This window comes from Marmota flaviventris, chromosome 7 (genome assembly GCF_047511675.1).
Source record: "Marmota flaviventris isolate mMarFla1 chromosome 7, mMarFla1.hap1, whole genome shotgun sequence".
Lineage (NCBI taxonomy): Eukaryota > Metazoa > Chordata > Mammalia > Rodentia > Sciuridae > Marmota > Marmota flaviventris.
The window spans coordinates 39,043,856-39,070,441 of NC_092504.1; the positions used below are offsets into that span (position 1 = coordinate 39,043,856).

Genomic DNA, 26,586 nt, shown 5'->3' on the forward strand with positions numbered 1-26,586 from the left:
CAGGGAAATGACCTGAAGTGATTTATGATAAGGATCAAATGTTTCTATGTTCACAACAAACTAAGCATCAGAGTGGAATGTTGAGTAAACTATTCTTTTCCAGGAATTATTTAAAAGGTTCTCTATAGAAACTGGCTAGTTGGAATCTATTTTACAAACCATTAAATACAAGTAAAAGCTGCTATATGTGAAGTAGTCTTGATGTTTAACTCTGGCAATAACTTCAGATATGTCAGAAATATCAATGACATTTGAGTAATAGTTTTTTGAGTAATAGATGGATGTGTATATATAGAATAAATATATTACTTCACAATTATTGTATGCTAGCAAACAAAGGCATCCTTTCACTAGGTTTGCACAGCTAGGAACTTATGTATAGTTACAGTGCAAACTTTTCATATAGCCAATGCACTTTTTTTTTTTGCTATGAATAAACATCATCTGGTTCTTGGCCTGTTGGAACTTAACATTCTATTGACTTTCAACAAACCATTTACTGAACGTCCACTGTGTCAGACATGGTACTAGACATGGCGAGACAAAAATGAAAGGTTCCTTTTAACCAGATGCAATCAGAAACAAATGAGAATTTTTATTTTTAAAAAAGTGCAAACATTTATAGAAAACTATACCAGGTAGTGCCTAAGTAAGCAAAATAACTAGTTATTTGTGGCATTATCAGGAAGAGGTTTCCTGGATGGATGAGCACAAGTTTTAAGAAAATGAATTAGATTTGGAAAATGGAATATTCTAGACAAGTAAAACAGCGCAGAAAGGCGTATAAGAGTCCTGTCATATGATTCCACACCCAGGTGTAATAGGTCTGGATCGTTAGCGAAGGGTGGAGGAGGCAATTGGAGGAGAGCTGCAAAAACAAGCCAAGTAGTTCACTATTGACATTTGAGGAGCAGCGAACGTAATGGAAACAAAGCGTTTTTGTTTGATTTTGCTGCCACCAGTATGTACTGCAAACGGGTACACCGAGACAGACTTTTTTACATTCATATGTCGTACTTTCAATACACAACTTTTAAAAACGTTTAGGACACATTCTGGAAGTTTTTCAGGAGAAAACAGTCCAAGAGCAGAAGTGTACATCAATTGGGGTTCAAAGGCGAGGAGAAAAGCGGCTTTCCATTCCCCGCTTCCGTGCCAGTGTGTTGTAAACTTTTACGAAAAACGGTTTTAACCGACGATATAATGCCTTTAAAAGTGCTTATCACAGTGTCTGGCCCATAGTATGCACTCAACAAATTACGGTTATTATTTGGACCTTAGACCTCTCTTGTCCATTTGGGATTCAGGTTTCTCGTTTTCAGGGGGAAGAACGGAACGCAGATGGTCTCCGGGGCTCCTGCCAGCCTTGACAATCTCCGATTTCAAGTAGACACCAACTAACATCTGCAGGACAAAGTAAATTCTCTCCACTGGGTGGGGCTGGGCACCCATCCAAGGACCCAAGTCGGGGCAGGACGGGCCCGCGAGTCCCACAAACCGTTTTGGTGGGTGAAAATACACTGCACATCCCTCTGCTAAGACCAACAGGCGGGCTGAGAGAGCGGGTCTCCGATCAGCCAGGGACCGGCTCCCCTCCTCAGCTCCGGGCGGGGCTGGGCGCAGGACCCGCTCTCCAGAGCCCAGCCCACCGGGCCGGGTCCCACCTTCGCCGACGCTCCCGCCACGCCCCTTCCGGTTGAAGCACCGCCCCTCTCGCCCACGGTCGTCTCGCCGGCCCCGCCCACGACCCCTCCCCGCCGCGAGCTCTGCGCCTGGTCCTTTCAGCGCCAGCCTGCGGACACGTCCACCCCCGACGCTCTGAGGTCACCGACACAGCCGGACTGCGGGGGGCGGAGGGACGGAGGGAAGATGGCGGCAGAGGCCGGATATTGGCGCCGCCTCCCCCAATCCCGGAGCCGGCGCAGATGAGGCGGCTCGGCTGGGGCCAGCGGCGCTTCGGAACCCGAGCTGGAGGGACCCTGGCGGTGGGGCCTGTCCCTGCTCTATGCCGGCGCCTCGGCTAGAGTGAGCGGCGGCAGCGGCGGCGACGCCTCTTTCCTCCGGCCGGTTCCCTGTGGCTGTGAGTCCGAGCGGGTGGCCGGCGGCGGGGTCGGGATGGAGGACGTTAACTCCAACGTGAACGCGGACCAGGAGGTGCGGAAGCTGCAGGAGCTGGTGAAGAAGCTGGAGAAGCAGAACGAGCAGCTGAGGAGCCGCTCGGGGGCCGTGCAGGGCGCAGGCCCCCTTGGGCCCGGCAGCCCGGTTCGGGCCGGCGTGTCCACTCCCTCCTCTGGCTCGGCGTCCCCTCGGGGCTTCCCTTTGGGCCTCAGCACCAAGTCGGGCAGCGGGGCCGGATCGGGCCCGAGACGGACGAGTAGTGAGGAGCTGCGGGACGCGACCTCCTTGCTGGCATCTGGCGAGGGCGGCTTGCTGGACGAGGTGGAGCCGCTGCGGCCCGACGAACTGGAGCGCCTGTCAGGCTGGGAGGAGGAGGAGGAGAGCTGGTGAGCGCGGGGCTCCGGCCGGGGTTGGGCGGGGACCGGCCGTGGGCGGAGGAGCGTCCTGCGAGGGTCCCTCCGGTAGGACGCCGCGCTTTGTGTAGCAGGGTCCGTTCTCTGCAGGGGACTAGTGGTTTTCTTGCTTTGGCTATTGGAAGGTCAGCTAGGGTTGGGGATTCGAGGTGTGCGCAAGGAAAGAGGCATGTAGCCAGCTCTCCTCTGGGTGGTGAACCCTCTGGGGTTGCTGGACTCAGGTGGGGTCTATGGGTTGGCTCACCTTGAGTAGGTCTGCGCGCTTGGAGGAGTCGGAGAAGGGAAGCTGCTTCCACGGAAGGAATCCTGCTTTGTGTGAATATACCAGCTTTCGGATGGTGGCCTGAGCATTTGAGATGTCAGGGAGGGGTCTGCTTGTTGAAGTATCACCGGATGGGGGGGAGGGTTCACCAGAGTCGTCTTCTGTGTCAGTGTAGTGGTCAGTGTTCTGGGCCAGTGAGGTGGGTGAAATGGGCATATTTCTGGTGGAGATGGAGAAGCCGTGTGAATCAGCACTGCCCTTTGGGCAGTGGGGTAAAGCTTGCTTTGTGTGAAGAGGGCAGAGGATGGTGATGCTTTGTGTGAAGAGTCAAGGGTAGAACAAGAGCAACTGGCTCTTAAATTTTAAAGAATTGGATCTGGCATTTTTTTGAGTTGTGGAGCGACAGTTATCAAACCCAGTTTTCATTTCCGTGTTATCCTAGGGGCAGAGAAAAAGAGCCCTACTTATAAAGATCTAAACCAAAGCTGTATTGTCATAAGTCACTTCTTGATGAAATTGTGACCCACACCTGAATATCACTTTCATAAATAGAAAGGACATTGCCTAAAGTAGTTGGGACAAATGTTAAGGAGGAGGTATCTTTGGAGTCTTATTGCTGCCTAATAAAGATGAATCTGGGAAATTCTCTCTACTAATTCATTTTTTTTAAGTTTTAACTTTTAGTTAATATGTTTCTATTCTTTGTTGAAATTGAAACTTCTAATTTAGTCAAATGGAAATCCTTCACTATATAACAGGGCTGAAACTGGAGTGTTCTGAGCTTTGCCTGGATTTAGGCCCTGACTATGCCACTTACTTGTTGTATGACCTTGGACTTCACTTTGAACTTCACTTTTCTTCCTGTTTGATGGAGAATATTATAATTGCTTCCTCCATAGAGTTGTGAAGATTGAATGAGATAATTTAGCATTGATCTGGCATGTAGTAAATTCTCCAATACTAGTTACTGTTACCCTTAGGCCTAATAATTGAAATCAAGAAATATTTGGTGAACTGTTCCATGATATCGTGGGAAATTCTTAAGTGTTGTTGCCTGTTCATAAAGCAATTTCAGTCGTGTTGAGAGTTAAGTTTTAGGCAACTAAATAAGGTAGGATATATACAGTGAATTTTTGAAAGAATGATAGTTGAACAAGAAGTACTGACAGTGCTCAGAAACTCGGAGGAAAATAATGGTCTAAAGTAGTTGGACAAATGTTAAGGAGGAGGTATCTTTGGAGTCTGAGGGCGGGGAAAGAGTAGGAATGGCATTGTAAGCTCTGACAACTACAAAAGGTATTTGTAACTCCTAGTTAGAAATATGAATAACAGAGGTACTCTTAAATATATGATGTCAAGCCTTTTATTGTCATGTGATAACAAGTATTAGAATTGGCTATGGTAGTGACAGTTTTTCATGTAAGTATAAAATCGCATCCTCCCAAAGGAATCCTTAGTATGTACACACTTAAAAAAGAACCTAAAATCATCCTAATATCACCTGCCCCTTCCAAGTGGTGATCATAATGATGCTTGTAATAATGAGGATTAGCTGCACTCATCAGCCCATTTTTAGATTATAATTAGAACACACTGACTACACTTAAAGAAACTGATTAAGTCCTTGAGTACTTTGGTTTCTGAGCATAAGATTTGTTAAGGTAAAGCAAATGTTCTTAAATACTATGCCAGGTGTTTCTTTTGACCAGATAATGGCTCCTTGCTGCTTTAATCTGGCTTGTTATCTTTATATTATAGATATGCTTTTTCTGAAAAGATTTGTGGAAATTAAGAGTTGAAAGTTGGATAAATTTTATTAAAAATGCTTTGGAGTATGTTTTATGGGTATAAGTTGGAGCGGGTAGGTATCAGTGCCAGAAGATTCATGAGTCAAAAGAGTTTTTTTCTTTCTTGGCAAACCCAAATCCTGCCATCTGTGGATTCTACCAATCACACCATTTTCCCCCTATTTAGAGGAATGTTTTTCCCCATGTAGATATATATGCCACAAAATGCTAGTCCTGAAAGTGCCAGTAGGCATTTTGGGGAAAAATAACTGTGGGTTCTGGGGTCAAATAAATGTGGGGAAAACTGGATTCAATAAAAATAAACATTTCTTTAATGCTGGACTTCTTTGAGATGCAATTGTACACTGAACACACTGAATCCCTAAGGGATATGGTTTTTTCCTAAACTTAATTGAACTCCCATAGAACTGGTTAGTATAGTATAGACTACATTTTATTTAGGTAACAGAAGTCTACAGCTGTGCCTGTCACACTTTGTGGGGGAGGGTAGGGTATCCAACTTTATAATATGAAATACATTTTACCTCATAACCTAGTACACAAGTTATTAATAACATGAAAGTTGCACAAAACTATGGATACTTTTACTACGAGTGGTACACTCTAATATTTTCTGTTGTCTTCGGTTTCATTGGTGGGAGTAATGCCAGTTACCACTTACTAAACTGATTTTGCACCTCTCACTTTGGAAAACACAGTTCTAGAATAACTCAGAAAAATCTAGGGAAGGAAACTAACATTTTTGTGCATCACAGTGTTTCAGGCTGTGCCAGGCAGCTTATAAACATTTTTGCATTTAATTTTTATACATTTATAAGTTTGGTATAATTTTCTAGGTAAGAAAAATTAATGTCTTACTCAGCATCAAATAATACACAGTAAACCATGAAGCCAAAATTAGAATCCAGGTATTTATACACAAAGGCCTATTCTGTTTCTGCTGTATTTTGCTTTTTCCAAGTATGATACCTTTTCACCTGAGTGGCCCCATTGTTTATTTTTTGCTGTTATGGGGATTAAACCTTGGGCCTGTCACAAGTGCTCTGCCACTGAGCTACATCCCCAACCCATGAGTGGCCCCTTTAAATATTTGAAGACTACTATCATGTCCCCATTGATCTCTTTTCCTCAACACACATTCTGAATACTCTTCTCCAGAGTAAATTTTTCCACTTTGTTTAATAGTTTCTTAAATAATATAGTTGTCTGATCCTGTTATGTTTTTCTGAACTCTGGTTGCTCACTCATGGTATCCAGAATTGTACTCAGCATTTTAGGTGATAGTTGACCAGAGAGAGTGTGGTGGGTATACCTGGCTTGAGCTAAATGCTATTACTTTTATAATAATGCTGTTATCATATATTTTAAAACTGTCATTCATTGATGATTTTAACTTCTATTACTTAGGCTTAATATGAGCCAGTACAGTCAACTTCTATCCCACATATCTCATACATAGGTAGTTAAACTAATCTTTTTAACCCTGTTTTTGTGAAATGAAGTTTTTAGTTTAAATATAAGGCTTTCAAATTTCACTTTGTTAGCTTTGATTTAGGCATTTAAAAGTATTTCTAATTTTTTTGGAGTGTTATCTTTATATTTGGTAGGTATGCCTACAGGGTCTCCATTCAAATCGTAAATAAACAATGTTACAATGACAACTGAATTACTATGAAGTGTGCAATTTAATTCCCTCCAAATTAACATCAGTCTATTAATCAACACACATTATGGTTATTCAGTAACTATTTGTCCCATGTATAATTTTCAGGCTTATATGACATTTTGTTTGCATATTATGAAAAATTTTGTCAAGTGCTTTGCTGTAATTAAACCAAAATGTGCCTACAGTGAAGTAAAGTTATAAAAATCACAGTTAATTTGTTTGTCTTGTTCATGCTGACTGTTTTGGATTTTATGGAATCAGTTTTTCCTCAAAGTCACAAACATTCTATTTAACCCAATTTGAATTTTGCAAAGAATCTGTTTGTTCTGGAATTTCTAAACATTGCTTATTTTTCCTCTTTAGAAATTATATTTCCTCTGATGTAGACTTCCCCCCCCCCCCATGGTGCTGAAGGATGGAACCAGGGCCTTGCATTTACTAAGCAAGCACTCTACCACTGAACTGTATACCAGCATTTCTAATAGATAATGATTCAATGAAAAAAATTCTATTATTTTCCTTCATTCAGAAGAGTAGGCATAAACCCATTTAAAGCTATATTCTAGCATACTATCACCTTCCTGCAGTTGAACTTCAATTTCCTTTCAAGAATGTTTGTTCTGCACTGTCCACTTGAAAAAGTTTATGGCAGAAAAAAACCTCAAAAGCTAAAAAAGATATTTCTTCCTCTCCCTGTCATCTAGTATTGTTGCATATTTTGTTCCAGTATTTTAGATTATCCCTTTTTTGTGCTAATGCTATAATTTTTTCCTTGAGTTTTCCATGTTGAGATATAATTTGATACCATAAAACTTACCATTTTAAGGCATATAATTCAGTGACTTTTAGTATATTTGTAAAGTTGTGCAACCATTACCACTAATTCCAGAACATTATTATAATCTCTAAAAGAAACTCCAAACTCAATCATTATTTCCCCTCTTTCCATCTCCATTTATCTACATTGTATTTTTTGTTGTTTTTTTTTTTGTTTGTTTGTTTTGTAGTATTGGTGATTGAACTCAGGGCTTTGTGCATGCTAGGTAAATGCTCTACCACTGAGCTACATCCCTAACCCTTTTTAAAATTTTTATTTGGGGACAGAGTCTTGCTAAATTTCTCAGACTAACCTCAAAACTTGGAATCCTATCTCAGCCACCCAAGTATCTGGAATTACGAGCATGTGCCACCACACCTCGCTCCATTTAACTGCTTTCTGTGTCTACCAAATTGCCTGTTGTGGTCATTTCATATAAATGAAATCATATCTGACCTTTTGTATCTTTATTCTTTCATTTAGCACAGTATTGTCAAGGTTCATCCCTGCTATATTGTGTATAATATTCCATTTTATAGATTTTAGCACATTTTGTTTATTCATCGGTTGTTGGACATTTGAATTGCCTCCACCTTTTGGCTATTATGAATAATTCTGTGAATATTTACAAGGTTTTGGGTGAATATATGTTTTCATTTTGGGGGGGGTATATTCCTAAGATTGCAGTAACTCCAATTGGTAACTCTGTTTAACTTTCTGAGAAGTTGCCAGACTGTTTTCCATAGTGTGTCACCATTTTATATTTCCACAAGCTATGTATGAGGGTTCTAGTTTTTCTGCATCTTTGTCAAGACTTGTTATTATCTATCTTTTTTAGTGTAATCATTCTATTAGTATCTCATTTTGGTTCTGAGATCTTAATGACTAAAGATATTGGGCATCTTTTCATGTATTTTTTGGCTGTTTTTATCTCCTCTTTGTATAAATGTCTATTCAAACCCTTTGATCATTTTCTTAACTGGGTTATTTTTATATTGATAAACTGTAAGAGTTCTTTGTACATACTGGGTACTAATCCCCTCTGAATGTAATTCGTGAATGTTTTCTCCCTTATTGTGCTACCTTTTCACTTTATTGATTGAGTCCTTTGAAACACAGTTGTTAGTAATACAAAGTCCAACTTATCTATTTTTTCTTTTGTTATTTGTGCTTTTGATATCATATCTAAGAAATCACCACTTAATCCAAGATCATGAAGATTTACTCTTACATACTAGTTTTATAATTATGGTTTTCACAATTTGGTCTTTGATCCATTTTTTAAAAAAAATATAAATAGCTGTCAGACTTTGTGGCACACTCCTGTAATCCCAGCAGTTTGGGAGCTGAGGCAGGAGGATTGCAAGTTCAGAATCAGCCTCAGCAACTCAGCGAGGCCCCAAACAACTTAGAGAGACCCTCTATCAAAATAAAAAAATTAGAAAAAGAGGCTTGGGATATGACTAAGTGGTAAAAACACTTCTGGGTTCAATCGCTGGTACCAAAATAAATAAAGAAATAAATAAAAATATATACACACATATATAATAAAACTTACTGTTAACCATTTTTAAATGTATAGTTCAGTGATATTAAGTACATTGATATTATTGTATAACCATCACCATCATTTCCAGAACTTTTTCTGAAAGTGAAACTCTGAAACTACAAACAGTAACTCCCTGTTTCTCCTGCTTCCAATCCCTGGCAACCACCTTTCTCCTTTCAGTGTCTATTAATTTGCCTACTCCAGACACATGATATAAGTGGAATCATTTATTTATTTTTTGACTGGTTTATTGCTTTGAGCTTAATGTTCTCAAGGTTTATTCTTGTTGTAGCATGTAACAGAACTTCCTTTTTGGTTAAGGCTGAATGATAGTTCTCTGTTTAATTTTTACATTTTCCACAGCAACTACATTTTAGTCATTTTCATGTCCCCAGTTAGTTAAGTGATGATCAGAACAGATTCAGTCCTCATTTCTCCCTCAGTTGTTTTTGAGAAGTTAAATTACTGAGGCAAATCAAGAATTTCTTAGGTGTTCTATTTAGATATACAAGGTAAAGTTTTTAGCAGATGTCTGTCTATATTCTCCCATTATGAATTAAAGAAGAAAATACTGTCTAGGTAGAGTGTTTGATGTTAAAAATCAACTTTAAAATTAACCAAAATAATGACATGGCTATTGTTGGTAGGATTACAGATGCATTTTGTTTTAAACTTCTTTGTACATTTTTGTGATTGCCAATTTTTCTGTTGGGAACATGAATTGCTTTTAGAATGAAAAACAACAACAACAAAAAATCCTGTAGATGATATTTAGGTCAGTTTCATCACTCTCTGATCATGTAGGGGTTATAACATAACATGATACATTAAAAGCCATTGCTGTTTTCCTTAGTGGTGAATGAAAAGAATGAATGAAGAAATTTTGGCTCCAATCAGTTCAGACAAGCATTTTTGATAGACTGGAACCTGGGTCAGCTGATACACATGATCTTGTGATTCTTTTAGTTTTGTTTTTCACTTTGCATTTTAAACCTGAAATTCCACATGTAACTTAAAAAGTTTGTCAGATTTACCTAAACAAACTATGTAGTTTGTTTTCATGAAAAGATAAATGAAACGTCTGTATTTTCCAGGAATATCAGATAAGTTGTAAAACTCATATCCCTAGAGACTTCTGGATCACTGGTTGTGTTATTGCTCCTCATTCTCACCTTTGGGACCATGCTGAGTGCAAATCCCTATGCTAAACTACTCAGGGAGCCCAAAGGGCAATTTACTTTCTCCCTCTACTTAAACCATTGCTTCATTGCCTTTCTGCTAGGAACATACCTATAACTTTATTTGTGAATTAATGTGATTTTGACAGATTTCTTTTTAAAAAGAGACTATTTGGTTAATACTTTCATTAATATAAGTATTAAGTAATGTCTTAACATAAATACATTGGGTTACCCCTTTTCTTAATATTTGTACTAACCAAAGTACACTACATGTTTACTTCTGTTGTGTTAGTTTTTAGTAGCAAAAGTGAACTTATAAAAGTTTGTAGGTCTTAAGACTTTCAGTAATATAAGTTCTTGTTTTGTCTATTCCATTTACTCAAAATTATATCCGCTGGGCTCTTTCATTTGGGGATCTAATTATGGAGAAAATGAACACCTTTAGGAACAAGGTAGCTTATTTAAGAAGAAGCCTTTAAACTACATCTTTAAACTAGAAGTGGCTCAAAAATGCAAAACGGTTTGCTTTGATCTGGGAAAAGCCTTAAATTCTGGAATAAAGGTGAACTTTTTTTAAGTTAAAGGACTGACATGAAATTTGAAAATATCTGGAAAAATAAGAAGAAGCAGGGAATATTTAGTTAAAAATTAGAGATATAGGACTGGGAGTATAGCTCAGTAGTATGGCATAAGGCCCTGAGTTCAGTCCCTAGCACCACATACACAAAAAATAGATTCAGATCTCACGACGACGACATATCAGTCCATCTTTACTTGTACGGTTTCCTAGAAGGAAACCTCTTGCACATAGCCTTCCACCACTTCATTCAATAGCTTCTGTTCATATCTCTTTTAGAGAATAAAAGAGCACCTGATCATGTGTGACTGTTGAGGGTTATTTTGTTTGAAAAATGTGAACAAGAAGCAGGAGTGGGCCAGGCTGAATCTGTAGTGACCAAAGACTGATAAGGGGAGGAATTAGATTTAATTGGTGCTATCAAGTTAGTGAAAAGGTTTTTAGTATATATTTGATACTAATCAGTACCTCATTTGATAATTATAATGAAATTAGATTGTATATCTTTGTTAATATCTATTTAGAAGCTGTACGAAGAATATAGTTCAGTAATTTGAGGATGTGGATATATCTTTTGAATGGACCTGCTCATTTCCCATCTTAGATAATGGATCTTACACTGACTTGTCACAATGAAAATTTTGTTTGCCACTGGTTATCCTTAGGCCAGTGCTGGTGTGGAGAGTATTCTAAAACAAAACCTCAAATGGATGAGTCTTAAAAACCCAAATCTAGAGATTTGATATGCAGGTACTGTAAGTCTTCTTGATGGCAGTGCAACCTGTGAGGGAAAGAAGTCAACAACCTCTATGTGAGATGTAATAATTTAGTTTTATCTTAGTTCATCTTTGAATTCCTGTCTAAAACCATGTGTGGCAAGTGGTAGCTGGTACATAAATATTTGTTTAAATAACTGAGTAAAGCATGATTCTGAGCTTTCAAGATGAGTAGAGTTTAGAGACAGAATGAACACAAGAGTTCAATTGTCTCTGAAACCAATAAAATAAAAGTTCATAAAAGAAAAATTTATATGGATGTGAATGTGAGAGCTGGGATTTTGGATTTGGGTACAGATGAAAGAGTATTTCTTGCTGAAGATCAGAGTCAAAAAGCATAGGGGGAAAAAATAAATATTAAAAATTTGAGTAGGATAGAGAGAAGGCCTTTAAAGACACTTATCCAGAGTGAAATTTGTTAAAGACTAAGAAATAAAATTAAAAATATGTATAATTGTTGTATTCCAATAAAAAATTTAGAAAAGTTTTTTAAAGAAATAAAGTTGAATAATTGCATTGGAGTCCATACTGTGGATGGCTTGTGAAATCTAGGAAGGTTGGGGTGGGTCTTGGAGGCGATTCCAGTATTCAAATGCTCTTAACAAAATGGTGTTTTGGCTGGCTTTGAGCTGATGATCCTGGATCCTCCTGCCTAAGCCCCTGGATCCACTGGGATTACAGGCGTCATCCTGGTTTTTTATTCAATGTTAATTCAGATGCAAATATTTGAACATCTGTAAGTGCATCAGAGATTATATAGTGATCTTTGAAGATATAGTTTCTGATCTTTTGCTTTTAATGTATCATAGTCAGTGAATGGGTAGAGAGCCATGATTTTGAAGTATTAAAATCTGATTATTTTCTTTGGCCTGTAAAAAAAAAAAATTTCCACAGCAATCTCAAATTATTTCCATAATCATTTTAATGTAACTTGTAACTTGTTTTAACATTATATAAAGATAGATCTTTGTTGTCCTTCAGTAGTCTATTTTCAGTTGACTGCACTATGAAAAGTAATTCCTATAGTTATATAAAGTCATCAAATTAACTACAGTCTTCTTTCCTATTTCCATCATTTAATTATATGTCTGCTATATATGTATGCATAGAAAAGTCAGGACAGACTTACTCCAAACTATAAGTAGCTTTGGGAGTACTTTGGTAAGGGGAAGAGGTATTACTTTTTAATTATACTTCTATATTACTGAAAGTTGTTATGCTTTATATAAAATATAGTTATATTCTGTTTACGTAGATTTGTGTGCCACACGTGTGTGTGACTTGACAGCTTCATATTTGAATCTTAATTACATTTCAATATTTAATAATATATATAAATTATACATATTTGTTATATTTAATATGATGTTTGGTTCCTTTGTAATAATTATGCTAGGGGGAAAAGGGGTATCTTGAAAGACCAATTCATTTCTAAACAATTTTAACAGTTTTATTCACATGTAACTTACATACCATAAGAGAAACCTGTTTAAAGTGTACTTTTTTTAGTGTTCAGTGATTTCCACTATATTTTCAGAATTATGTGACCATACTATAATTTAGTTATAGCATATTTTCAACATCCCCAAAAGAAATCTTGTACTTATTAGTAGTTACTTCTCATTCTAGCCCCTTTCCCATGCCTAAACAACCATGAATCTATTTTTTTTTTCTGATAGATTTGCCTATTCTAGATATTGCATATATACTGATCATATAATATGTGGCATTTTGTGACTGATTTCTTTCATTTAGCATAATGTCAATGTTGTAGCATTTTTATTGCTTCTAACACATTTTAAAGTGTCTTTTTTCTAATTATAAATACTGTTTTAGTCAGCTTTTTTTGTTACTGTGACCAAAAGACCTGACAAGAACAACATAGAGGAGGAAAAATTTGGGGCTGGCAGTTTCAGAGGTCTCAGTCCATAAAGACCGATTCTACTGCTGTGGGCCCAAGGTGAGGCAGAACATTATGGTGGAATAATGTGGTGGAGGAAAGCAGCTCGGGACATGGCAACAAAGAAGTAGATAGAGGGCTTAAAGGCATGTCCCTCAGACACCTAACCTCTTTTAGCCACATAGTACCTACCTGTAGTTACCACCCAATTAATCCATTCAAGTGGATTAATGCACTGATTGGGGTAAGGCTTTCATAACCTGATCATTTCACCTCTAAATTTTTATACATTGTCTTACACATGAACTTTTGGGGGATACCTCATATCTAAACCATAACAAAATGCCAACTCAAAAAATTTGAATAGGACAAAAATGAATAAAGTATAAAATAAGTCTCTTAAGGTTAGAATGGGGCTTGGGGTGAAATTTCCTTTTTTATAGGGTATATCTAAGTGGCTACAAAGATGCTTTGAACACTGGTTCAGTATGTTGTACTTAATGGGGAACTTAACAGTCTTACTAGAGATATTCAAGGAAGGTTTTCTTGAAGAATTGACACTTAAGCTGAGACTCAGTAGAAAGTAGAAATGAGCTGAGTTAAAATTGAGCAGAGAAAGATGAGGTTAGCAGAGGGGACTTGAACTTGGTTTAAGCTAGAGGAACAACATGTACAAATAACCTAGCAGCAAAAGTTATTGGGCTTTCCAGGAATCGAAATTGGTTCTGTATGGATGTTATTTAGATTTGGGTGGTGGAAGAAGGTAAGAAATGAAGCTAAAGAAATAAATGCTGTAACAGATAATTTGTAGGGTCTCAAGGTTGGTGGGAACCATTTTTTGGAGAAACTCTCCAAGAGGAGAAAGAAACTGACAGAATTTTTAGTATTAATAGAGTCAGATTTGTAATTTATAAAACATTTTGTCTGCAGTGTATAGAATGGATGGAAAAAGAGTATAACCAGAAATTTTTCAAATTTAAGAAAATATTTTTCTTTTTCAAATTGTTTTGGCCATTCTTTGGCCTTAGCATTTTCATATAAATTTTAGGATCAACTTATCGATTTCTAAAATATACCTGCTGAACTTATATATACATAGGTTGTTTTTTTTTAAGTTGTTAATAGTCCTTTTATTTATTTACATGCGGTGCTGAGAATGGAACCTAGCGAGTCACACATGCTAGGCAAGCGCTTTACCACTGAGCTACAACCCCAGTCCACCTGCTGAAGTTTTCTAGGGATTTTATTAGTTTGGAGGAATAAATATCTTGACAATATTGAGATTTCAGGTCTATAAACATGCAATGTTTTATAGTTGCATTGCACATTTTACATTTGTTAAATTTATTTCTAAGTATTTTATTCTTTTTGATGCTATTTTGTTGAATTGTTTATTTTATATTCAGATTCTTCATTGATAGTATGTAGAAATACAGTTGATTTTTTGCTTAGTATCTTGTATCTTGTGAACTTGCTAAACATATATGTTACAGTAGTTTTATACTACTTTTTTTTTTTGATAGATTTCTTCAAAGGATTTTCTGTATAGTCAAACATGTTAACTGCAAATAAAAATTTAGTTTTATTTTTTCTTTTCAACCTGTATGTCTTCTTTTTCTTACCTTACTGAATAGACACTACAGTATGGCATTTAATAGAAGTAATGAAAGTGCCTATTCTTACTTTATTCCCAGTTTGGGGAGAAAGCATTCAGACTTTCACTTACAGACCGGATTTTCTAAAAGAGTTTGTGTAGGATTGGCTCTTTTTTCTTTAATAGTTGATATCATTAATAAGTGAGAACACCTGGCTGGACCTTTATGGGAAGATTTTTAAATTTTTAATTTAATATTACTTTATAAGTGTACCAGATTCTGTATTTCTCCTAGACTCCTGTTTGGTAGCTGTGTCTTTCTAGAATTTGTCTGTCAGATAAAACAGACAAGTTTTTTTATAAACTTAAAATTGTTTATAATATTTCCTTATAATTATTTTAACATACCCTTCTCCTCCTCCCCCACCCCACCTCCCCATGCCTAGTGTTTATAATTTGTGGGGTTTTTGGTCTTTTTTCTATATTAGTCTTTTTTCTAGGTCAATCTAAAAATCTATTATATATAAGTTTGTTTTTGTTTTGTTTTTTCCTTTCTAAAGAACCAACTTTGGGGCTAGGGTAGTGGCTCACAGGTAGAGCACTTGCCTAACATGCATGAGGCATTGGGTTTGGTCCTCAGCACCACATTAAAAATAATAATAATAATAAAGATATTGTGTCAACCTACAACTAAAAAATAACTTTTTTAAAAACAAAAATACAAAAGAACCAACTTTGGGCTGAGTTCTCTGGTGTACACCACAGTCCCAGCAGCTTGAAGCCTGAGGCAGGAGGATCCTGAGTTCAAAGGCAGTCTCAGCCACTTAGCAAGGCACTAAGCAACTCAGGGAGATCCTCTAAATAAAATACAAAAAAAGGGCTGGGGATGTGGCTCAGTGGTTGAGTGCCCCTGAGTTCAATCCCTGATACAGAAACAAACAAACAAAAAAACAACTTTGGTTCAATCTTTTATTCTACATTGTATTTCTATTTTCTGTTTCTTCCCGATTGCTTTGGGTTGAATTTTGTTTTTAGATCTTAAAGCTTGGGTTATTGATTTTAGACCTACTTTCTTTACAATAGATTTCTTCAAATTGTAAAATTTCCTGAAAGCACTCCTTTAGCTTCTTCATATAGGTATATTGTGTTTTTGTTTTTACTTAATTCAGATATTTTCTAATTTCCCTCATGATATCATATTCTTTGACCTATGATCATTTGTAATTATATTGTTTAATCTTTAAACTATTTAGAATTTACCAAATTTCTTTCTGTTGATTTCTAATTTAATTCCATTTTGATTGGAACATAATACTTTGATGAATTTCAATTTTTTGAAATTCAGTAAGACTTGGTTTATGGTTTATACTAGAGAATGTTCCCTGTGTACTTAAAAAAAATGTGTATCTTTTGTTAGGTGTAATGTCCCATAAATATTAGATAAAGCTCATAAATAATGTTCAAATCTTCTCTATCCTTACTATTTTTTTAAACACATTTTTTAGTTGTAGTTGGACACAGTATCTTTATTTTGTTTTTATGTGGTGCTGAGCCTTGCACATGCTAGGTGAGTGCTCTACAGCTGAGCCACATCCCTAGCCCCACTTTTTTCTTGTAGTTCCTTTTTTTTAGTTATTGATGGTGGACTATTGAAAATTTCAAACAAAATTTCTGGATTTTCTATATTTTTTTCACTTCTGTTAGGTGTTTTTACATTTCTAATTGCTGTATTCTCTCTCTCTTTTGAAATGTCTGTATCTAATAATATTATTTATTATCTGTTTTGTTAACATAACCATTCCACCTCTATTATGGTTACTATTTGCATGGCTTTTTTCCCCATCCTTTTACTTTCAACCTACATGTGACTTTGAATCTAAGATGTTTCTTTTGTAGACAAAATGTCATTGGATCTTATTTTTTTTAATCCAGTCTGACTATTTTTTGAGTAGAGTGCTTAGCCCATACACATTTAATATGATTGCTCATATGGTCTGTTTTATGGCTGTCATTTTGCTGTTTTTTTTTTTTAATTAATATATTTGTTTCTGTTTTTTGTTCTTCTTTAACTGTGTTCTCATTATGAAGAGTCGTTTCCAGTCACATTCTGAACATATTTCTTCATTTTTTTTTTTTTAAGCAAACAATGACCTTACAATGTTATGTGTAGATCTAGATTGGGGTGAATTTTCACCTTCCTGCAAGATCCTGCCAATACTACCTGAGCAAAAGTGAGCACTGGCTCACATCACCTCCTCACAGACAGGATGTAACATCAGCTGCTTTTCAGGCCTCACTCATGGGTGAGGGTAGGGAAAGGGGAGACAACATGCCCTTACTTCCAAATGCCTTCTTTGTGCACATGGAGTCTCAGCTCCCCGCTGTAGCTCTATGACTTAATTGTAATAGTAATAGAATAATGAGGTAATGTTTCAAGTTTTTTAGGCAAGTGAAAACTTGACAGATATGAACCAGTAGAATTATGAGTCATCAGTTAACTGCCTATGTCTATCAGAAGTGTGTCGCTCAAACCATACATTAGGTTTTAAGAAATGCAAAACGGTCAGTGAAAAAAATTTTTTAGTAGGCAAAATGGTTACTTTGAAGAAGTCTGTGTGTTTCAAAGACACAAGCAAAGGAGATGACATGTATAGTGGTTGCAAATATTTTTATTTGGAATTTTCCTTAAAATTCAGGGACATAATTTTTCCTTCTTAAAGACAGATCCAGTTACATGAACAGCCCAGCTCATGTGTCTTCTGGCAGGTTTAGAAATACTTTGAAACCTCAACCAAAGATTTCCTGACCAAAGAATAATTTTATGCCAACATTATGTGGCACATTCATTTCTATACTTGGAGTAGTGTTGGGAACACTGAAATAAGAGGGGAGAGTGATAGAGATGGTTGGTGTATCAGGGATTGTTGCGTCATTCTCCTTTTCATCATTGTAGGAATGAAAAATTGCTCCAGTCACTTCCATCTACTGTCGGAGGAGAAGCATTCTCTATTCCCAATTTGGGGAGGGAATATAGGAAAGGGCAGAAAGGTAGTTTATAAAGGTAGGACATGGTGACAGATTATTGCTAAGGATAGGAAGTAAAAAAAAAAATTGGGAAATCCAAAATTCCTTGTAAGTTTTTAGCTTTTGTAACTGAAAGAATTATAATACTATTGACAAAAACAGGAAAGATGCTACAGGAGATTCATGGTCATGATGCTGTTTTAATTTGATTTTGAATTATTCATTTAGTTTATAGTAGTTTCTGTGTTTTTAAAGATCCTAAAAGCACTTTGTAACTTTCCAAAAGCAGTTTTATAAAGATATAATTTATAGTACATAAAATTTGCCCACACTTGTATACTACAAAATTCAGAGAATTGTATAATTCAATTAATTTAGTATATTCACAACCATCAAATCATTGCCATATCCATACTATACCATCTAATTTTAGAATATTTATATCACCCTAAAAAGAAACCCCATACCCGCCTCTAGCCCCGGGTAACCATTGATCTATTTGCTTCTCCATATCCTTTTCTAGACATTCATATAAATGGAATATTAAGATGTGGGAATTGTGACTTTTTTGTGTCTGGCTTCTTTCACTGAGCTTAATATTTTTGAGGCTTGTTCTTTGCACTTTTGAACATGAGTTTTATAGCTAACAGTAAATGACATATGCACTACACATGAGTCATGTAGGTAAATTATATATAAAACCAGCCAGTGTAGGGGGAATCTTTCTTTCTTTTTTTTTTTTTTTTAAGAGAGAGAGAGAATTTTTTTAATATTTATTTTTTAGTTTTTCGGCGGACACAACATCTTTGTTTGTATGTGGTGCTGAGGATCGAACCCCGGCCGCACGCATGCCAGGCGAGCGCGCTACCGCTTGAGCCACATCCCTAGCCTGGGAATCTTTCTTAAAAATTGAAAGTATTAAGCTCCTCCTCTTGCCTCCTAGACTAGACTTGACAATGTGCCTGTATTAGGGAGTTAGTCATGTACTACTGAAAACAGAACAAACTGTTGTAAAGACAGATGTTTCCTCCTAGTTCTAATAATGAAAATGGAGAAATTTAGTACATTGTAGGAATGCCTCATGTGGGTTCATTTAGCACTTGAGTTTGAATAGTGTCAGGTTTGGTGGTACAAGCCTGTAATCCTAGAGACTTGGGAGACTGATGCAGGAAAATGGTAAATTTGAAGCCAGCCCAGACAATTTAGCAAGACCCAGTCTCAGAAAAAAAAAAAAAAAGGTCTGGGCATGTACCTCGGTGATAGATCGCCCCTGGGTTCAATCCCCAGTACCAGGAAAAAAAAAATGGTGATAAGATAAAGTGATTTTATTAATGTTTATTATGCATCTATAGAGGTTTACTTTGTTGTATGTTTGCTAACATAAAGGATCAGTATATAACAGTTATAGTCATTTTTAAAGATTAGATGCTGAGATAGAGATCTGTCATGGAATGTTGACAGTATTTAGGTTGGAAAGAAAACCCCATTAGTTTCATTTTGAATTTTTAGTGAGTTATTTATTGAGATTCTATTTCAATATCCTTGTCCAAATGAATATGGATTGTGGACTAAAGAAATTATCATTTACTGCATTAGTCTTGATTATCTTGATCAAGCCGAGTAAGAATAGACCTAAATTATAAAGAAGAGAGAAGGGATGGAAAAGGTACCACATATTGCTACTAAAAATAATTTGTCTATTCTGCTACGGTAAAGATATATTTATTTGGGCTGGGGCTGTGGCTCAGTGGCAGAGCGCTTGCCTAGCATGTGTGAGGCACTGGGTTCGATCCTCAGCACCACATAAAAATAAATAAATAAAATAAAGGTATTGTGTCCATCTACAACTAAAAAATATTTAAAAAGAGAAATGTATTTATTTAAATATTTATACTAGACCAGCACTTTGTGTTATTGCCCTAATTTGATTAATGTAACATGTAAATTATTAGCTCCTTGTCTTATTGACATATCAAACTGTAAATATATCAAAGCATAATTGTTTACTTCATAAATATCACTTAAAATATCTTAATTTGAAAACCACCCTGGTTAGATAGTAAATAACTATTCACATTTTTTATGTGGAGTCACATTTGAAATAATTATTAACAACATAATCTAGACTAATCTGAGTAAAAACTATAAAGTAGGAAATTTAAGTACATCTCTCTCCCATATCTTCTGCTCACTTTTCCCCTTTGGTACATCTTTCCCAGGGGTTTATTAAATACTGTCCTTTTCTTTTATAGTAAGTTGATTTACATTACGTTACTAAGGTTTTAACACTTGCCTTTCCAGATGTACAATTGTTTGAAAAGAAGATTAACAACTATTATGGTAGATTTTTCTATGAGCTTGTCGGGGGAAGGGAGATGGAAAGCAGAGAGCAAAGTATTTAGCTCCTCCTTTTGCCTCCTAGACTAGACTTGATGATGTGCCTGTATTAGGGAGTTAGTCATGTACTACTGAAAACAGAATAAACTGTTGTAAAGACAGATGTTTCTTCCTAGTTCTAATAATGAAAATAGAAAAATTTAGTACATTGTAGGAATGCCTCATGTGGGTTCATTTAGCACTTGAGTTTGGCATTCTGTTGATCATTATGGTATCATTTTCTTCTTGTGCACTAAGTAAATATGGGTGACTTTAAACATACTCCTTTACTTTTACTCCCTTCTGCCATTTAAATATGACATTTACCAGTAAATGGATGGAGAACGCCATCTAAGTGAAATGGGCTAGAATTAGAAAGTCAAGAATCAAATGTTTCCTTTCATGTGGAAGCTAGAGCAAAATAAGAAAAAATAAAGGAAGGGGTGGTCCCATAAAAATAGAAGGGAGATCAGTGGAGTAGAGGAAGGGGACAGAGTGGAGGAGAGGAGGGATGGGAAAAGGGAGAAAGCACTGAAATTGGTCAAATTATGCTATGTACCACAGTGAGTTTCACCTTTATATACATGTATTTTGAGTGCACATGTATATCATTCACACATATATGGAAGACCAGTAGAGTAGAGGAAGGGGAACAAAGGGAGAGGAAAAGCAAGTATTGAGAACTGAAATGTAATAAATTATATTCCATGTATGTATGATTATGTCAAAATGAGCTCCAATATTATGCGTAACTACCATACACTAATAAAACATTTTAAAATAGATTTGTCCATAAGGATCCCTACTTTATAAGATTATTCTGAGTAATGAATGTTCCCTTTGTTTTTATTTTTTGTTTTGTTTTCTTCTAGGCTGTATTCATCACCAAAGAAAAAACTTACACCAATGCAGAAATCGGTTAGTCCATTAGTATGGTGCAGGCAAGTTTTGGATTACCCAAGTCCTGATGTTGAATGTGCTAAAAAGTCTCTTATCCACAAACTTGATCAAACTATGTCAGGTATGTCTGCAACTTTACTGGTAAATTTATCTCTGTTTTTTTAAGTCAAAAAACATAAACATTGAGTGGTGCATTCTTCAGAAGCACCACTTGCTTAGTAACATTTTTCTAACCACATTGTGCATACCATCATGAGGGCTCTTTTTTCATTGACTTAATAACTTTTTAAAAAGTCTCGTTATTATTTAATCTCATTCATCCTTAGGAATAATCCCTGAAATTATAACTTTATGTGATTTTTTTTTCTAATGCAAGTTAAAACTAATAACTATTAAAATAAAACATTTGTTGCATATCATCTAAAATTATCTCACATACCATACTTTGGGGAAACACCAATGAAGTAGAAAAATAGAGGTAGACAACTAAAGAGACCTTGTTCTCACTTTTGCACTTAATTGCTGTGTGACTCCTCATATTATTTAGTTTTTATGAGCTCAGATTTCTTGTAAGACTGATGAGATTTAAAAGGTTATTTTTAAGGATTAAATGATAATGTATATGAAAGAGGCTGGAATGTTTTTTTGGATCACAGTAGGTGCTTAGTAAATGTATTTTTCATATTATGGTTTCTTTTTTCTATTTGACATTTTAGGTTTAAATTGCTGTTATGCTTTTTTGTTTAATAGCATTCAAAAAGCTGACAAAAATATGTCTGTGTCTACTTATGACATTTAACATAGCATGCCATTGTGGGTAGAAATGTAAGAAAAATGTAATCATTTCTCTCAGTCTTAAAACTGTTGTTTTCTGAAATACTCAGATGGTAAAGAATTGATGCATGATTATTAATCCTGGAAAAAGGTTTTGTTTTTCATTTTTCTTTGCATTTGCTTAGCAGTAGTGTACTTTAAATAGTGTATATTAGTATTATTATAGAAATATATGCTCTTTGGTTAGCATTTAAGCTGAAATTGGTCAGGGTACCAGAGGGAAGACTAGCTAAACTGGTATATAGTAAAATGAAAGGAGAAATGGTATATTTACAAATAACTTAACAGGATGTGATTATAGAGCTGCTGAATCTGAGATTGCTTTGATACTAAAGTCCTACTTTCCCTCTGTTTTTCAAAACAGTAGTCTTAATGTAATTTTCAAAAAAGTTCTGTCTGAAAATCAATTTGTTTTTAGAATTATTCTCTGGAGCTTGATTTAAGTTATATTCATAAGAAATTTAACTATGTAGGCAAGTGTGTAGACAACTTGAAATAACTGGAAGTTTTTGACCAAACTGCAGTTAGATATTATTTAAACATTTATTAAAAATATTCTTAGCTAGTTGTGGTGTCTCATGCCTATAATCCCAGCAGCTCAGGAGGCTGAGGCAGGAGGATCTCAAGTTCAAAGCTAGCCTCAGCAAAAGTGAGGTGCTAAGCAACTCAGTGAGACCCTATCTCCAAATAAAATACAAAATAGGGCTGGGCATATGGCTCAGTGGTCCAGTGCCCTTGAGTTCAACTCCTGGTACCCGCCCCCCCCCCAAAAAAATTCTTAGGATCAGTTTTTTTATACTTTGAGTACCATGTCTTTCCTTGGAAATAAAATAATTTACAACTTAATTAGGACTTTTTCACCATTCAACAGTAAATGTTAATGGCCTAGTGTTCTGAAGATTGTTCTCAGTTCTGAGGACATAGCAATAATAGATCAAAAAATCCCTTTTTTCATGGAACTTATAGTCTTATTGGAATATCAGGCAATAAGGAAATATATAAACTTTTTCTGTAGAGTCAGTTTAATCTTTGTGAGATGTGAGTCTTCTTACTGCTATGAGCACATTAACAGCCATAGATAATATGTAAATAAATAGGTATGGTTGTGTTGCAGTAAAACTTTGTTTACAAAAACAGGTGGTCTCTTGGATTTGGCCTGCAGGCTATAGTTCACCAATTCCTGGTTTCACACATTCTAAAAAACAGGAAATATTACCAGTTATTAACCAGTAATCTGTATTTGAGAGAGAAAAGCAAAGCTGCTGTACTACAAAAAGAGTAGTTGATTTTTGCTTTGTGTAAGTGAAGGAGTTTCTCTTGATCTAAAACTAGGTGCAATCAAGTACTAGATCTGTTTAACAAAGTCTTAATTGTATATATATGCACACAATAATAGTTATAGCTATAAACATAATGTATGTTTTAAATACATACATTTAAAATTTTTCAGGAAAAATAACTTAGCTATTGCAAGTTTGAACTTTCATTCCTAAACTACTCTTTTTCCAAGGAGATTGTATTTAAAATTTTTTTTTGATAAGGTAAGTCTTCCTGGGAATTTAGGTATTGTATTATAGAACAGTTTCTATTCATCCCATTTAACTTCTCTAAGGTGCAGTACCACATGATCCTAAACTCATCTTGTTTTTATGCTATTGCATTATCTTTTTTACCCTCTCTTACCCCTCCTGCTGTTTTCTTTTCTGTCTTCTTTGAAGGTGCTTCCATTTTTGCCAATGTGTTATTGTTGTTGTTTTGTAGTAAAATTAATATTGCACAAACTTTCCATTTTCACCCTTTTGAATGTATAGTTCATTGGCATTAATTAAGTACATTCACACTGATGTGAAACCATCACCATTGTCCATCTGTACAGAACTTTTCATCATCCTATACTGAAATTCTGTATCTGTATTAAACAATAACTTCCCATGACCCCTACCAACCCTCTGACTGCCTGTCTTTTGCTTCACATCTCTTGGTGTTTCTATCCACTTCTGTGGTGTCTAGTGTCATCTCTATTTGAATTAATCTCATTGATTCATTGTATATATTCAGCTTAGTTTTTTTGAGAGCCTTTTATGTATCAGACTTTAGGAAAAGGTGAGAGATGCAGGATAAAGAAAAATAAACACAACACTGTACCTGTACTCCTGGAGTATGTTATCTGGCAGAGGAATCTGAAAAATAATCCTTATAACTGATAATGTGTAATTAAGGAATGATATACAGTGCTTTGGGCTTTGAGAAACAAAGGGTTTTTTCTCAAGAAGTGATCTGAGTCCTAAAAAATTTATAAAAATGTAAGTGTACTAAGGAAGAAGGAGAGAATAGGAGGTGGGCATTGCAGATAGAGAGAATATATGCAAAGGCTCAATGTAAGAGAGCCAATGGCTTATATGAGGAACTGGAACAAGTCACTGTGGCTGGAGAAGAGTAAGGAAGGAAGAGATGTGACATAATTATAGTCAGAAAAATGTATAGGAGCCAGACCATGAGATCTTATAGGCCACATTAAGTATTCTGAACTTTATTTTAAGAACATTGGGAAAATATAGAAGTTTTATGTAAGAGTGTAAGATGATGGATTGGAAGATACTACCCAATTTGCACTTTAGAAAAGACATTCTTGCAGTAGTATGAAGAGCAGAGTGGAGAGGGCCAAGAGTGAATGTAGGATGCTCTTGACATTTCATGATGCTAGCTGGGTGGGTTGGGAAGTATAGGGGAAAAAAAACCAAACAAAACAAAACATTTTTTCTCTACTTACACACCATAACAATCAACACACAAAAGACTCTGTGATCTCAGAAGTTGGGGATATCTCCCCTCCAGGAAGAAAGCAATAAGCTTACAGTAGATATCAGCTGGGCTCCTTCCAATTCAGTTAAGTTCTAACACTGTCTACCTGGAGCTAGCATGAGATCCCACAGATTGAGAGTTCTGTCCCACAAGACTGTGCTCCATTCAAATGCCAATCGCAAGTCCAAGGTTGTAACCTGTGCTTTTAACTGACTGGCTATAATTAGGGTTTCTACTGTGCCTCTTCAGGATTGATTACATAGCTGGAGCAGCTCACAGAAATCAGGGAGACACTTAGGTTTGCCAATATATTATAAAGAATAATCCAAAGAACACAGATGAAGAGATGCATAAATGGAGATATGAGAGAAGGGGCATGGAGCTTATCTGCCCTTTCCAGGCATATCACCTCCCAGGAATCTGTACATGTTCAGCTGTCTGGAAACTCTTAGAACTCTGTTCTTTGGGGGGGGGCGGGGGGGCTTATGGAGACTACATTGCAAAGGCATGACCAAAGTACAGACAACCATGTTGAAATGTTACTGAACAAAAAGGGTATGATCTAATGCTACTAGACTGGGTGAGGAAACCTATCTGAACTCCAGATTCTTCAGCATTCCTTTCTTGTGAGTATGGGACAGAACACCTTCTGAAATTGAGGTCTTATAATCTTTCAGACAAGGTAGATCAAAGAATTTTTTTATGGCCAGCTTCAAGACAGGGAAGATTAGAGTTTCTGTGACCTATCTTAAAGAAGAAACTTCTAGTTTTTTTGGCTTGCCTTGGGGAAAGGGTTATGAGCCATGAACTTTACATGAAAAACAAAAAATACGTCATCAAGCAAATGGTAGTTGATGAAGTGAAAAAATGTGGCGAATCAGTTATGAGGAAATGAAGGAGAAAAAAAGTGTCAACAATTTTTGGTTTTTGGTACCAGGGATTGAAGCCAGAGGCATTTAACCACTGAGCCAGCCCTTTTTATTATTTTGAGACAAGATCTCGCTAAGTTACTTAGGGCCTTGCTGAATTGCTGAGGCTGGGTTTGAACTTGCAGTTCTCCTGCCTCAAGTCTTCTGAACTACTGGGATTACAGGCATGCACCAATGTTCCTGGATCAACAGTGATTTCTAGGTTTCCAGTTTGTATGACAGGATGAATGTTATCATTCTGAGAGAGGGACCCCTAGAAGAGAAATAGATTTTATCAGGAAGTTCATGAGTTTAATTTGATTTGAATTTTGGGATATATTTGCCATACCTCCAGAGGGACAATTCTGGGATATATTTGCCATACCTCCAGAGGGACATTAAATGAGTAGTGTGTGTTGGACTGATGTACAGAAGAAATTTAGGATTAGAAGTAGAAATAATGGGGAGCCTTTGGCAGATAGAGGATAATTGATGTTGTGTATATGTTTGAGATTTCTCAGGAGAAAGAATATGGCATAGAGTGATAGTGGTTAATAACTAAATAAAAGATAATAAGCTTTAGAGGAGATTGTAAAGGAATAAGGAGATAGAAATTTGCAAGCCTGTTTCTTCTTGGGTTGATGCTTCCATACTATGTACTAAATATGTATAAAATGTGGTGTCTCGTCTCACATGGTACAACAGAAAATGTGTTCCTCCTCCCAAAACTGCTACTCTGTCAGTAGGTAAACCAGAAACAAGGCACCTGTTTTTGTTTGTTTGTTTGTTTTATTTACTTTCCAGTTTTTCATATGCCCTTTTTCTTTTTTTCTTCTAATTTTCTAGTCTCTGTATACTGCCTACTTTAGCCTATTCAACATAACTATTTCCATCTCTGTTTTCCCCCAAATTGAATCACAGCACTTCTGCTAAAATTTACTGACTGCTTCATCTTTGCTATTCAATGGGTTTAAGACTCCTGAGCATAGTGTTCCAGGCCTCCCATGACTTGTTCCCAGCTACTTTTTCTGTGCTGTCCCTCCCATATGCTTTTCCACACTAGACTACTACTCCGTGTATT

General features: G+C 36.2%; 1 protein-coding gene across 2 annotated transcripts in view; it reads left to right on the plus strand.

Moving 5' to 3' along the window:
• Positions 1-1,804: 1,804 nt before the first annotated feature.
• Positions 1,805-26,586, plus strand: part of Slain2 (SLAIN motif family member 2) — a 64,070-nt gene continuing 39,288 nt past the window's right edge. For both annotated transcript variants that reach the window (XM_027938397.2, XM_027938402.2), the window contains exons 1-2: positions 1,805-2,504; positions 20,934-21,082. In XM_027938397.2, the coding sequence (XP_027794198.1) occupies positions 2,116-2,504; positions 20,934-21,082 (538 nt within the window). In that variant the 5' untranslated portion in view covers positions 1,805-2,115. The remainder of the gene's footprint in view (positions 2,505-20,933; positions 21,083-26,586) is intronic.